This window comes from Chenopodium album, chromosome 11, assembly GCF_948465745.1.
Source record: "Chenopodium album chromosome 11, dcCheAlbu1.1, whole genome shotgun sequence".
In the NCBI taxonomy this organism is placed as follows: domain Eukaryota; kingdom Viridiplantae; phylum Streptophyta; class Magnoliopsida; order Caryophyllales; family Amaranthaceae; genus Chenopodium; species Chenopodium album.
Genome location: NC_137844.1, coordinates 11,368,888 through 11,384,517, shown reverse-complemented (window position 1 = coordinate 11,384,517; position 15,630 = coordinate 11,368,888). Strand labels below are relative to the sequence as shown.

Sequence of the window (15,630 nt, the reverse complement as noted above, 5' to 3'; positions counted from 1 at the left end):
TTTAAAACTAACTATTTTACAATAATTAAAAATTAATTTTTTAAAAAGGAAAAATTGCAATAAATAATACAACCTTTGGCCTTTTTTTTTTTAATAATATAACCTTTGGATTATACCTGAATATTACAACCTTTAAGGGGTCTCTATTATAAACAAGACATAACCGGTTGGTAACCTGTTTTTTCAGGTTACCGTGACACGTGGCGTTGTTTTATTGGTTTTGTCAATTTAATTAATTATTTTTTAATAATAAGGTTAATAATAATAATAATAATACTTATTATTATTATTATTAAAACCCACCGGCCACCACTTCAATTCCCTCACCACCCCGCAGCCACCTTCTCTCGCATTTCCCCCATACGCAGCGACCTCCATAAACACCACCCACCGACCAAAATCCCGTCAACTAACACTCCCAATCCCTCCTTCCACCTTCGGCCATCAATCCCTCCTGCCAGAAAAAATCAGACCCCAAGACCTTTCCGTTTGATTTTTTTTTTTTTTTTTGGTGATATTGAAGTTTAATTGAAGAATTTTTTGTTTAATTTGAAATTTTTTTATTGTTTTTGGCTCAATATTGATTGGAAAAAGAAACTAATTCAATTATTTTGTGGTTTGTAGGAGTTCAACATTTTTAAATTAATTGATTTTATTTGGTTTTATAGGGTCTGACATTTTGGGGCTGAAAATATGGGGCACGGCTGCCTGTTCTTTGAATTGGTGGTTGTTAAAGCTATTGACGCGTGGTCGAGGGCTGCACAACTAGGATTGTGCGTGTGAGAGGAGATGTGTAGGGAAGAAGATGAATTATTGTTGTAACCTGTTGCTGTGGGTGTGTGTGAGGAGGTGGAGCTGCGTGAGTGCAGAGGCAGCTTAGAGTTGTTGCTATTATTGATGTGGTGGTTGTGAATTGGCGTCAAATGGGGTGGCGAGGTGGCTGAAATGCGCAGTGGCAGTAGCGAACTGGTGGTTTATTGGGTTGCTCCGTTGCTGAGCGGTGCTAGCTGTTAGGGTGGTGCGACGGGGGAACGGTGAGGTCGGGGGAAGGGGGAGGTCAAAGTAAGGGGGCAAGGAGTGAGTGGGTCAGCCAGCGTTAGGGGAGTTGAGCGTCGGCCGCACTGTCTCCGGGAAGTGCTTTGTGCGGGGGAGGGGGGAGGAGGTGGCTGCATGGTGGGGAAAGTAGTGGCTGGGTGGTGGGTTGGTTTTTAATTTTTTTTTATTTGTTAAAACATAAATCATAATTAATGTTTTTTTTCCTTAGGAAAATCATAATTAATGACTTAATTAGAAGTTAATTGAATGTTAAATAATTTAATCAAAAAGTAAAAATCTAAAATTATTTATTTTCTTAAAAATTTAATATTTAGACCAATTGTATAACGACACGTGTAATGGGTAACCTGTTTAACCAGTTACAAGTTTTTTGTCTTGTTTAAAATAGAGACCCCCCTAAAGATTGTAATATTCAGGTATAATCCAAAGGTTGTATTATTAAAAAAAAAAACCGGCCAAAGGTTGTATTATTTATTGCAATTTTTCCTTTTAAAAATAATTTTAAGAAAACCACTATCAGCCAACTTCCCTGCCCTCCACCTCCACCAGCGCCCGCTCCAACCCAACTGCCACAGCCCCAATGTCGCCTTGAATCCTCCCGCCGGCGTCCCCGCTCACCGCTGCGACACTTTACTACAACCCCAAACTCTCCCTTTCCCCTCAAACCCTTTTTGCAACTAATTCACTCCCACTCGCAACCCCTTTCGGCAACCACAAAAATGGAAAGGGCTGGGGGGTTTGGGTGAGATTCCGACAGGGCTGGGTCGTGGCTCGAGGGAAGGCAAGGCTGAGGGTTCGTAGTCGGCAAGGTGAGGGTTGCGGGTGGGTTCTGTGGTTGATGGAGAAATGGCGAAGTGAATTCAAGGAAAGGGATAGGTAGGGGTGTCGGGATGGGAAGAAGGGAAAAGAGCTGGTGTCGTCGGCGCGGGAATGTGGTCTGGACGACGGCCTGGCTAGACGGTGACCTCGCTGGGTGGCGATCTAGGCTGGCAGGGCGCTGGTGGCTGGTTTAAGTTAATTAATTATTTTTTTTTTCTTAACTAAATTCTTAAATTTGTTTTAATTTTTAAATATATTAATTTTATTATCAAATCATATGCTGACGTCAAAAAAAACTTGTTATAACAAGTAAGATTACTAGTTGGGAGCATTGAAAGGAAATTCATATTAAAGTTCGAATTATTAAAAAATAATCTAAAATTGGGATTATTTTGGGCAAATTAGGCAAAGTTGAGATTATTCTTGTCAATTTTTCCTAGTTATAAAATGGTAAAAGTTATGATATTTTTAAAAAGCTCATTGACACAAATCAAACAAGACCTATGTGACTATTTATTTTTATATGAAAACTTTGTAAGAAACCACCTTTTAAATATTTGATTTTGATAAAAACCACCTTTAAAAAAAATGTTTTGTAAAAAACACCCAACTCAAAAATTTTTGTTGTAATTTGCCACCAACAACAGAACAAATAACGATTGAATCATTTATAGTAAAAGCTCATATTCCTACAATAGGTGGTGAATTACAACAAAAAATTTAAAATCGGTGGTCTTTACAACATGTTTATTTCAAGATGGTTTTTCACAAAAACAAGGATTTAAAAGGTGGTTTTTGACATAAATTCCTTTTTTATACATACTGGCAATAATCTAGAAGATTGCCTCAAAGTGTAAATAGTTCGAAGATTCCAAAATAGAACAACAAAAGGAGCAGGAGTAGTAGAAATTTCTACTTGTAATTTGGAGAGTAAGTTGAAGTGAACCCTTTCCCAAGGTGGTGGGTTTTTCGCACATACTTCGGTTTTCTTACTAGTGAGTGGATGGTGATTTTCCCTATAGGCCTTACTATGTATAATTAGTGCTGCCAAATTTATCTCTTCTTTTTTTTTTTTTTTTTTTTTTTTTTTTTGTATTCTAGTTCTTATAAAACAGACACAAAATAGATGTACAAAGTCTACTAACAACCAAAATAAGACAAGTCAATAGTACTGAGAACATATAAATTTCTGCATATGAACCATATGAGTGAGCAGCTGACCTGATCTATAACCTTCTCATCAAAAAGGATTTGAGAGCTAAAGATACTCATTGAAGCTCCCAAAGTCACAGAGGATATCACCATCTCTGGAGCTATAAACACTTGCTTATATGACCCAAATGGAAATGGACATTTGAGGTAAATCTCATAATGTCTGCCAAAACAAAGGAGAAGAAATAGCATTAAAGAGAATAAAATGAAAAAACATAAGGTATCTTTTCAAAACAAGCTCATTGACCTGGGGAAATAAGAGAGGGAAAAACAACAGAGTAGTTGGACTTAAAATTACGCAATGTCTTTTCTGCAGATAAGGGTGGGGGCTGGGACAGTAAGCTGCTTACAATTTTTTATTTTTATTTTAATGACAACTTTGTAAAAGCATTTGTTGACTTACCTGAAAGCACTCTGAAAATACCCCACAGTGTTTTGAAGTTTTAATACATTTCCCGGCAAACACATATGTGAAAGAAGGCTATTATGATAGTCTGGAAGTATCTGAAATGGTGCTATTGCCAAAGATATCCACTGTGCAGAGACTGGGACATCCAACTTATATACAAAAGTTTTACGAGGAGGATCATCCTTGCTTAAAACCTACATCCAAGTAATTAGTATTTATTAAATTTGAAAACCAGCATCAGGAGCTCAAGCATAAAAATCAACAGCATAAGATAAGCAAAAACGGTCTGGATTGCCACAAATCAAATGGTTGTAAATCAACAACAGACGAGCAGAGTACTTCTGTTGGGTATTCTGCTGGGTAACTAATCTTGCCAAAATGTAATTCACTCAACAGATCACATGATGAAATTCAAAATGTATACACCCTTAGAAGCTTCATATTTTCATTGCTCACCTAATTTGAATTGATAAAGCACCGCAGGCCAGTTTTTAGAGAAATAAATAAATCAGCAACCCGGCAAGCATAAAAGAAACAATTACAAAAAAATTATCTAGTTCATTACATCTCTTCTTACTTATATCATGTGATGATAACATTTCATAACTCAAAAAAAATATTTTTTCCAATTGGAATTTATCTACACTGAGAATATGAAGCAGATACTTCATATACAAGGAGTTATGACATTAAATATCAATTAAGAATCAATAAAGGCGAATATTTTTAGAAAAGAAAATGTTGATAAAAAATTTTAGGACAATACCAAATTAAGAGGACAAATTGTACTCTACAGAAAATCGAAACAGAAAAGTGTGCTAATTACACTAAGTACCGCTTAGGCCTGCTCATGGAAGGCTGAAGCCATTTACCCTTTTAAGGAAATGTGCTTGGACATGAAGATCCTGAAACCAAGAGCACCCTCCAACCTATAGAGACCACAAATATAACTCTCTAAGCCTCTAAGAGACAGAGAGAATTAAAAAGGAATGATATGCAGACAAAACTTCATAAGAGTAAGACACACCCCCGTCCACCCCATCAAGCCTCATAAATATTCTATCCATCATTGGGTCCTCAAAGAATCCTTTCTTAGAGGATAACATACACAACATGATAAAAGGTCTCCCAAAATGCCACAGAAACAGAGCATAACAGTAACAGGCATCAAAATTTGCAGCATAATGTAGAAAACATACAGAACACATAAAAATTCAACAAAAGGTTCTCAATGTCATACCTGATAAAGTAACTTTCCATTGCTAACAGCAACAAAGTTATGAGGAACAGTAAACTCTAGATCATAGCTGGGGTAAGAACATAAATAAATAGCATTAGTATAATCTGCTCCTGTAAAATGCGAGTTCAATTCAAAAGTAAACAGATTCAGACAGTTACCAGCAGCATTGTAAACTGTCGTCCATACAAGGAAACCAGCAGTGTGCACGTCTTATCTGGCTATTGGTATGTAATACACTATCATTAAAGTGCATTCCTGCCTCTGCCTTCTCCACCCAGTAGTCAATTCTAATCAACCTTACATTCTGCACCCAACATTAACCTACATGAGAGATCAGAAATACACACCTCATTACATGACAGCTTCTGCCAGAACAAACCTACTGACTATGAAGTATAAACCAATAAGTTGAAATATGCCATACAGAGAAATAGTTCAAAACTATTGACCAGATAAACAGAATCGTTCAAGAGAAGACGTATATGACATGAGTGCTTTGGGGATTGAGGAAAATATGGTGTTGGACAGGGCGGAGTGGAGGGAGAAAATTCACGTCAACCGCAAGTCATGATTATACATATTTTTTAAAAAAAAAAAATTTATCTTAGTATTTACTTATAAAATTTTATCCCACTAGTGTTTTATGAACTATATTGATTTTCTTTGCTAAAGTTTTCTCAAACCTTTATGTTTTTAAACTCCAACGTTTTAACCACTCCTTTAAAACTTTCTTGAATTTTATTCTCAGTTCTTTTTTAAAATTCCCTCAATCTTTCTTGGATGCTCTTTTTTTCTCACTTCACTTGCCTTTTCTCAAACTCTATCAACTGATTATCTAGTTATGTCCCTTTCTTTATATCGTACGGTTTCTTATGACGATTCATGTTAGCCGACCCCAAATCACCTAGGGCTTTGTTGTGTTGTTGTTGTTGTTCATGAGAAGACGTATAAGTTACCATTTCAAGAAGTTGACAATTTAACACTGTTTTTTGGGTCATTATGAAAGGTTTAAAGGTATGATAATCATTGATTTTTTCAGGAAGTCAACCACTTAACACTGTTTTCTGATCAATTTAATGGAAGAGAATGCTGGGTCTTTGGTTGTCTATTTACATTTCTTTGTGGGAGAAGGTAGCACTTCCCTGCTTTTAAAAAGTTAAACCTAATTCGAGATATGGTTGCTCAATTTTAGTGTTCCCAGTTCCTCTTATAACAATATTATAAGCAAAACAAATGAGAGATAGGAAAATAGATCATCAAATAACATCAAATAACAGCAAATTCCATTAACTTTTTTCCTCTTTTTCTTTTTTTTTTTAATATATTTATTGGTGCGTATGTGGGTGAAGGGGGTGTAATCTCAGTTCAAAATTGCAAGACAAAACAGTGAACCAGCTTACATAAGACATTGAGCGTCCAGTACATACAGGCAATTTCACAGAGCAAAACTCATCTAAATCACAACATAAAAATATAACCTGCTTCACTTCGCTGTTTGATTGGCCCCCATTTTCTAGGCCATCTAGGATCAGTTGTCCCTCCTGTTGGTTCCTTGTGTCAATTGACTTGCGGCAAAGGATCAGCAGGTTCGGAACTAATTCCCTTTCCAAGGCTGATATGTAAGTCACACCAGCAGCATCCGCGGCAGAACTGACAGATGACACAGAACACCACCTATTCTCAATTTCTACAGGTTGATAGTGAGGGAAAACGTCAAACTCTGCTGGCTCACCATCCACAGAAACTCTCTCGATCTCCAAATTCTCAGCATGCAAGCCAATAATTCCACTATCAGGGACAGCAATCTCCAACTCAGTGTAACTACATAATTAGAAGAAGCAAATACAAATGTCACGAAATATATATAAACTCTCTTGAGCAGATAAAACAGAACTCTCCCCATTCAAAAAAAGACATTGCACATATGGAACATCTTACAGGGTTACAACGTGTAAGTTACTAGTACAATCAGTATAGTTGTATCACCATTATGTTCAAATATGACTTGTTACATACTCCATAATTAACTAATATGGAAGATCGGGGGGGTTAACCGCGCGCTCGCGGGGTGGGGGGGGTTAACCCAAAATACTCCTTAAGAAGCACATAGGATAAAAGGAAACTGCTATTTAAGATACTAATTATCACAAATCTCGTACACATTTAATCTCTTACCGTACTTAAAAAAACTGAGCATTAGCTAACCCAAATACTCCTTAAGAAGTAGATAGGATAAAAGGAAACTTCTATTAAAGATACTAATTATCTCATCTCCTACATGTTTCTTCTCTTACTGAACTTAAAAAAAATGAGCATTAGCTTTAAAAAAACAGAAGTACAGACCACCTCATAACTGTAAGGCAACCAAAGTGCTAGTCAACGACCTCATCGTCAATAAATAAGGAGCAGCAAACATGGAGAATTTGATAAATAAGGTGGCCTAGAGGGATCAATAAACGAAAGGGCAATGACAATGAGAAAATGGCACATATTTTTACATAGTTGAAAAAAGTAGAGAGGAAAATTGGATGGGCCTATATAGGGCCTGAAGTTCAAATAAAAGTAGAGGGAAAAAAACTTCCCCAAAAAAATAAAAATGGATCAACTGATTTGAAACATCCAATATAGTGAAATGGGGAAAGTAATTTGAGCCAAAAGGGAGTATTTTCTCATAATAATACATAACATATATATTGTCCATATAGTCACAAATTCATAATATTATAGGCCATAAACCCCCTTCCCCCCAAAAGCTCTTTGCTAGAAGGCCATAAAACCACTATAAAGAACTTCAAACACATACTTCCTGTGCTCCTTTAATATTGCTTTACTTCATTAAAAAGTTTCAAAAATATTACAACAAACCCATTTCAGGAAAACAAAAATCTCCTTTAATATTGCAAATATTCAATATACCCTTGCTAATGCTTGTTGCTTTACTTAATGTTTGCAATCCTATGGACAAGTTTGTGATTTTTCCGTTTTCTATCTTTCTTTTTCCAATCTACCTAAAATCTTGTGCACTTCTCCCATTGTTAAAACATTAAGGAAACGAAGGAAGTAAAAGATTCCAAAACCTAAGCAAGCATATCCAATCTATTAATGTTGTGTTCTTTACATCCTACATTGTACTTTGTAGTTATGGGGGTTATTTGCGTTGAACTTCACTTGTGTGATCTTAATTTTCCTAAAATAAGTGGTAATAAAGTAAGAGAATAGAGCCTAATAATTTTACTAGCTCCTTAGCACAACATCCTCCCACTCCACTCCAGTAACATGTATGCTGATACGTTCCTACTCCAAGGCTTCGATTGTTATGATGCAAAACATTTTCTAGAAAAATGATTTTCCCAATCTATATTGTTTGGTTGGTAAAGGGTGGAATATATTTCCCAAATGTGGATAATAGTTTTCCAATGAATGGAAAACATTTTTCATGTTAGAAGGAAGGAATGCCACATCCCTTTCCCCGAAACAAACCAGGAAAACTATTTTTTACACCTATGTTTTCCCTTGAAAATTGATTTCCATGGAAAACCATTTTTCGTCAAAACAAATACAGCCTAAAAGAGGGCAATCCTCCCATTTCCCCAAACTCTCCCATGTAATTACCCTAAGGCACACTAGCGCAATAATCGGTACGCTTTCCAAATCAAAATTATGCACTACATAGCACAAATCGTTAACCACTTAAATTAAGTTATTCAACAAGAATTTATATTAAAAATAAAAAAACAAAAACAAACAAACAAACAAAATTTCTGCAAAAAATCAGTAAAAATAAAATACTTCCGAAATCCGATAATTCAATACTTCAAAACATGTTAAAACAAAATTCTCCACTTCACAGTTCACACAATTGAATCAAGAACCAAGCTACTCAGCATAAAATTTCCAGAAATTAGGGATTGAAACAATTTTCAACATAACAATCAAAAAATTGCGAAAAAACTAGGGATAATGAAAAGAATGAAAGACAAACCCATGAATTCGATGATTGTTGACGTCAATCGAAAGACAAAGCTTCTGGTGAAGAACGAGGGCTTCAGCGGAGGAAGAATCGGATTTGGAAGCTTCATTTTTGGGGGGTTTTCGAGGTTTCGCCATTTTTCTCTCTCTTGAATTGAGTGAGCTGAGCGCGGGATCGAACGAATTTGTGCACGGTGTGTTGAAATATAAAGGAAGAAGAGGAGCACGGGATGTTGGTAGTGTTGCGAGGGGAATCTACTCAACTGAGAGCTACGGTTTGGTTCAAGTATTGCAGGATGAAGGACGTCACAAGTCGAAGATATATAGACCAAATAAGAAAATGGATTAGGTCACGAGTCACGAAGACTCAACATCAATACTATGTAGAAATAATGGAAAGGAAATTTTTGAAAATATCACCAAAAAAACTTAAAAATTGATTATAACATAAAATAAAATAAAAAATAAAAAAAAAAAATCAATATATTATTATTATTATTATTATTATATTATTATTATTATTATTATTAAAACTCAACAACAATACATGCAATTCTGCCATGTGTCAACAAAGGCATGTAATTGTGCCATGTGACGTCATTATTTGGTATATGATGTGGCGCCATATAATAACATTAATTATCCCATTATTTTCCTATTCATTACATCATTATGATTTAATTTTTACCACCACTTCAATAGTGAATTACGTTTGTAAATTCCAAACTTTAGTTATATATGTACAAATTTTATTCAAATACATTTAACAACATACATTTGCTCAAAACAAGTATATAGAATATATAACAAAATTAATATAATAACAAAATTAATCTCATCTCTTACATTTGCTCAAACATACAACTCTATAACTATATAGAATATATAACTAACAAACATGTAGTACTTTTTCATGCTAATAATGTTTTTTTTTTAGGAGAATTCTTATAACAGTTGAAGAACTTTGGATACTCACTATTGGATAATGAATTTTGGTGTTCAATATTTTTTGAAAAACAAATACAAGTGCTTTTATGGGAAAAAAAAAACAATAATCATGTAAAAAGATTAACTAATCAATAATTATATTTCACTTAATTTATCATATTAAAATTTAGTTTTAATATACATACAATTATTCGGGGCATCGCCCAAGCTAAAAACTAGTTTATTATAACAATCCAAAAAAACCAAAAAATTGATTTCACCACCACTCAACTTTGCCATCCAAAAAAACCGTTAAGTGGGTCCCACACGGTATACGTGTCAATCATCTATTAGATTAAAAAAAAATTACAAAATAAAAAAAAAACCTAAAATGCTAAACCAGCCACCACCATTGGTGGGTTCCCACTTCCCACCACCGTCACCCAAACCCAGCCCCCGAAGTTCCGAAACCGTCGCTGAACCACCACCGTCACCCATACCCAGTCCCAGAACCTCCAAAACCGTCACTAAATCATGTAACCCTAGCCTAAACCAGCCAGAACCCCAGCCCACACCGTCGCCGAACCACCATAACACAGCCGAAACCACCGTCGTCGAACTCCTCCGCCTTACTCATAACCGTCGTCGAATTGCAGAAACCCCAACCCACACATATACTCAAACCGCCCTACTCCTCTCACCCTCACCCTCAACCCACACCTATACCCAAACCCACAAACCGCCCTACTCCTCTCACCCTCACCCTCACTTGGACCCAAACCCGTGCCCAGAAACCAAATCGGGGCTACGAATGAGGGTGGTCGGCTGGTTTAGGTTGAGGTTATGGTATGGGATTGGATGGGCTGGTTTCATCGGTCGAGGGTCGTTGGCTGGGATTGGGTGACTGCGGTGGGGGCTGGGTTGGGGTGACGGCGGTGGGAACTGGCGCCGATGGTGATTGGGTTAAGATTTTATGGTTTATTCCTTTTTTTAAATTATTTTCTTTTTTTTTTATATTTTTTGTCCAATAACTAATTGACACGTGTACAAAATGGGGCCTACTAACAGTTTTTTGGATGGCAAAGTTAAGTGGTGGTGAAATCAAGTTTTTGGTGGTGTTATAATAAAAACTAGGATTTAGCCCGTGCAACGCACGGATTAGCTTACTTGCTATTTTATTTTTTGGAAGATTGTTAATTGCATTTGGATTGAATTTAAGCCAAAAAAAATGTGTGTAGATACAAATTGTATTATAATTAGTGTTGCGGGGAATCAATCTAAACTTTCTTAAAATTTCAAACCGTATGTAAATAATAGTTTTAATAGGAGATCCAATATTTTCATAATGTAAATTACATTTTTTTATGGGATTTTTTTTTTTTTTTGAAGAATTTTTATAGGAATATTATTTAAATAAATTCTATAAAATTTAAAAAACAATTTTGAGGTAGTGGTTAGCGTTTTGACCAGTCAAAACACTACTAGAAAAAAATTTGAAAGTGTTTGGCAAGATAGCAATTCTAGTAGCGGTTAGTGATAGAGGTAGCGTTTAGGTGACTTTTCTCAAACGTTAAAAATAATAGCGTTTAGAAGTAGCGGGTAATGTTTGACAAATTTTTTTTATTACTTTTTAAACAATATTTATATGAGTTTTGATATATTTTGATATATTTTAATATTGCAACCGCTACTTTTGTCAAACACTCATACTATCAACTGTTACTTTGACAATTAACCTCAACCCACTACTAAATTAAACAGTTACCCGTTACTCAACCGCTAAAAACTACTCGCTATCGCTACTTTTGCCGAAACAGGACCGAAATTTAAGCGGACTCGCATCCATTAACAAAACTTATTCATATTTAATTATAAACAAAACTGATACTGTAAATTAAATTCCACAACAAAACTATAAACTAAAAAATTGCAGAGTAATCTTATTCATATTTAACCCAGATCAGAACTCAATTGAAGTGAAAAAAGAAGTTCAACGACACCACAGCAAATTGATGATCCTATTAAATATTTATAATAATTTTAAAAAACAAATAAAAATAAAAATAAAAACATGCAAAATTGGCCTGGACAAATTCCTATCGACAAAATCATTAGTAATTGCCATTAAGAAACCAATGGATTTTAATGCAGTAATATTTGACAATCTTATTCATATATCTTGGTATTAAAATTTTAAATTACAAAAACAGTAATGTGAATTGTGGAATTGAGGACATGCTTATTGCTTACCCCACAATAATTTGTTAACGACAAAAATGCTGATTAGTGAATTTAAGTTTGTTATAGTTCCTGTGAATTGAACAAAAAAAAAATGGAAAGAGAAAGAGAAGAAGAAATACATCTAGATCAAGCAAAAAAAAACCTTGATAAACTGGAAAAACAAACTTGAAAATTTGTCTTACGAAGATTGGAAGAAGAGTAATTGCAGCAGCCCAGTTTTTGCCTCTTTTTTTTTTTTTTTTTTTTCCGGTTCTTGATTATTTTCCCCGAAACTCTAATTTGACAATACAAGCAATGAAAAAAATTGGATGATTTTGATGATTTATTGTGGTTAAAACAAAAATTTGATCATTACTGAAAATCAAGAAAACAAAGATGATTGATTAAGGCCCTGTTCTTTTGAGCTTCTGGGCAGAGCAGATTTCAGCAGAGCAGAGCAAAGCAGAGCAGATTTCAGCAGAGCAAAGCAAAGCCGAGCAGAGCAGAGCAGATTTCATTAATATTAATATTATTATTATTACTAATATTATTATAATTACTAATATTATTATTACTATTATTATTATTATTATTTTTTTTTTTACTATTACTATTATTATTATTATTACTATTATTATTATTATTATTATTATTATTATTATTATTACTACAATTATTATTATTACTACTGCTGCTGCTGCTGCTGCTACTACTATTATAATCATTAAATTTTATTATTAAATATTAATTATAATATTATTATTAATATTATTATTATCAAATATTAATTATGTTATTATTAATATTATTATTATTAAATATTAATTATATTATTATTAATATTATTATTATTAAATATTAATTATTATTATTATTAAATATTAATATTTAATAATATTATTATTATTAAATATTATATATTATTATTATTAAATATTAATTATATATTATTATTATTAAATATTAATTATATATTATTATTATTAAATATTAATTATATATTATTATTATTATTAAATATTAATTATATATTATTATTATTAAATATTTATTATTATTATTAAATATTATTTATATATTATTATTATTAAATATTAATTATATATTATTATTATTATTAAATATTTATTATTATTATTAAATATTATTTATATATTATTATTAAATATTAATTATATATTATTATTAAATATTTATTATTATTATTAAATATTATTTATTTATTATTATTATTATTAAATATTTATTATTATTATCATTAAGTATTAATTATTTATTATTATTATTATTAAATATACATTATTATTATAATAATTCAATATTAAGTATTAATTTTAAGCAGAGCAGGGCACGGCAGAGCAGAGCAGATTGAAGCAGAGCAGAGCAGATTTCAGCAGAGCAAAGCAGAGCAGAGCAGCTCTAAAGAACGGGGCCTAAGCAATGAAAGAAGCGCCATTTGATCAAGAAGCTTTTTTTTTTCTTCTTGTTTGTTTGTTTTGTTTCAAAAAAACTGAAAAAATGGAAAAATGAAAAGTGACAAACTGACATGTGGCACATTTCCTTTGAATTTTCTTGTTATTAGATATTAGTTTTAATTTTAAAATTTATGGTGTTATAATCAAAATTGTGAGATTTTTGTGTTGTTATTTTCTAAAATCTTATAATGGAAAATAATAATTCTATTTTTTTTTTTATTTCTGCTCAAAACTCATTTTTTCGAAATTTGGAAACAATTCCACTTTACCCCTTATCTGCTCAAAATAAGTCTTTTACCGGTTTGTGAAATAAGTAACTTGTTTTAAAAGTGACTTGTCACGTGATTGGTTATTAAAAAAAATAAAAAAACAAAGAATATTTTTTTTTTTTAAAAAAAAAAAAACCTTTTCTTCTTCCGTCTTCCCCAATTACCTCCCTGTTGGAGCTCCCCCCTCCCCTTGCTGGGCCTAGCCGCCCTTCCCTTGACCCTTTTCCTATTTATTCTTCTTCCTTTTTACTTGTATTTTCCTTATGTAATGTCTTTCAAGTCTTTCTTTTTACTTCTAGGCTCTAGGTAGAATTATTGTGTTATTGTTGTTTCAGTGTTCACTAGTAATTATCTATGTATTCAATATAAAGCTCTTTAAGGAGCGAATGGTTAATAAATCAAAGCTCCTTACCCTGTTGCTATTGCTTTAAGACTTGTGTGTTGTTTTAAGCCTTTATAGATATTGTGTTTGCCTTGTTTTAAAGCATCCCCCACCAAATCAAGAGACCCTAAAAAAACACCCTTATTTCGTCGGTTCTACTTGTGCCCGCTTCGAAGTATCGGCCGTCACAAGCCCCGACTCAACACCCGTTGTTGATGTGTGCTTCCTTAAGATACCCTTTGTTCCGTGTTGCTGTGTGCTCACGAACCTCTCCTGTTCTAGGCTTGCGTCCTTGTCGCCAAAAGACAAGCGCGCGCCGCACTATCCAGTGTCAGAACTCTCGGACCGTAACAGTTGGTATCAGAGCCAGGTTGCTTGAAAAATGGCGCACAAAAAGACACCAAAATATACGTGGGAAGAAAAACTTGCTTGGCTTGAAGGCAAGTCGGAAGAGTGGGCTATATTGGAAGAAAGGTTACCCAAGCTCGAAGATATTGTAATAAAGCAAGCCGAGCAAATAGAGAGGCTTGCGTCGACGGTTGATGGGTTGACGGAGCAGCTTAACTTTGTTCAAGGCATAGCTGATGAGGCACAAGATAAATGTGCAACCTTAATACATGCCCAAAGAGGACTCAGGGGAAGTGGAGGTGCTAAGATAAAACCCCCCAAACCTCGGACCTTTAGTGGCACGAGAGATTCAAAGGAAGTTGATAACTTCATCTTCGACATAGAGCAATACTTTCGCATATGTCAGTTGGAGGACAGACTAAAGGTGGATACTGTCATGATTTATTTAGTGGACGACGCTAAACTTTGGTGGCGCACTAAATATGCCGACATCCAAGCTAAGAAGATGTCGTTAGACACTCGGGAGGACGTAAAGAAAGAAATGATGGCCTAATTCTACCCCAAGAACACGGAGTTCGTTGCTCGCACCAAGCTTGCAACCTTGCAACACAAGACCTCCATTCGAGAGTATGTAAAAGAATATTCGACGTGCATGTTGGAGATTCATGACATGTCGAAGAAAGACCGACTATTCAACTTCGTGCGAGGTCTGAAAGATTGGGCTCAAAGGAGATATGGCGCCAGAAAATTGATACCTTGTCAGGTACTATAGCCACAGCTGAAAGGTTGATGGATTACTCATCAGAGAGGGTGTCTAGCCAGAAGAAGGGAAACAGTGGTTCAGCTTCAAGTACCCCAAAGAGCACCAGTGGTAATTCTCAAGTTAGCTCGAACAGTGTGGGGAATAGATATAGGAATGGGGGAGAAGACTCGCTGAAGAGCAGAGCCGCCGCGTCTACATACAAAGGTGGGTCCTCTGGCTCATCATCATGGAATAAACCCCTCACTTGCATACTATGTCGTGGACCTTACAAATGGTTCGAGTGCTAACACAAGGCGGAGATAGACAACCTCCAGAAGAAACTCTCCTCAATGTCCTCAGAACCCACCAAGGGGGATGACAAAGAGGAGGATGTAGTCAGCGAAGAAGAACCCTCCAAGTTAGGGGCAGTGTACTGTATGTATGCTATGGGAAAAGAGACGTCAGGAGATAAGGGTCGAGCTACTAGCTTGATGTACGTAGATGTCTTGATCAATGGGAAGAAAGCTCAAGAGATGTTGATATAGGAGCTACTCATAGTTTT

The 15,630-nt window shown here is 34.5% G+C and overlaps 1 protein-coding gene across 2 annotated transcripts in view; it reads right to left on the bottom strand.

Moving 5' to 3' along the window:
- The window catches only part of LOC145567386 (transcription initiation factor TFIID subunit 2-like), a 28,569-nt gene extending 19,460 nt beyond the window's left edge, over positions 1-9,109 (bottom strand). The window contains exons 1-6 of one of the 2 annotated variants that reach the window (XM_081626650.1): positions 8,719-9,109; positions 6,215-6,557; positions 4,895-5,040; positions 4,737-4,803; positions 3,491-3,690; positions 3,097-3,250 (exon numbers count right to left, since the gene is read on the bottom strand). In XM_081626650.1, the coding sequence (XP_081482776.1) occupies positions 3,097-3,250; positions 3,491-3,690; positions 4,737-4,803; positions 4,895-5,040; positions 6,215-6,557; positions 8,719-8,843 (1,035 nt within the window). In that variant the 5' untranslated portion in view covers positions 8,844-9,109. Of the gene's footprint in view, positions 1-3,096; positions 3,251-3,490; positions 3,691-4,736; positions 4,804-4,894; positions 5,058-6,214; positions 6,558-8,718 lie in introns of those variants that run through there. The other variant, XM_081626651.1, reaches the window with a different exon arrangement.
- Positions 9,110-15,630: the final 6,521 nt, after the last annotated feature.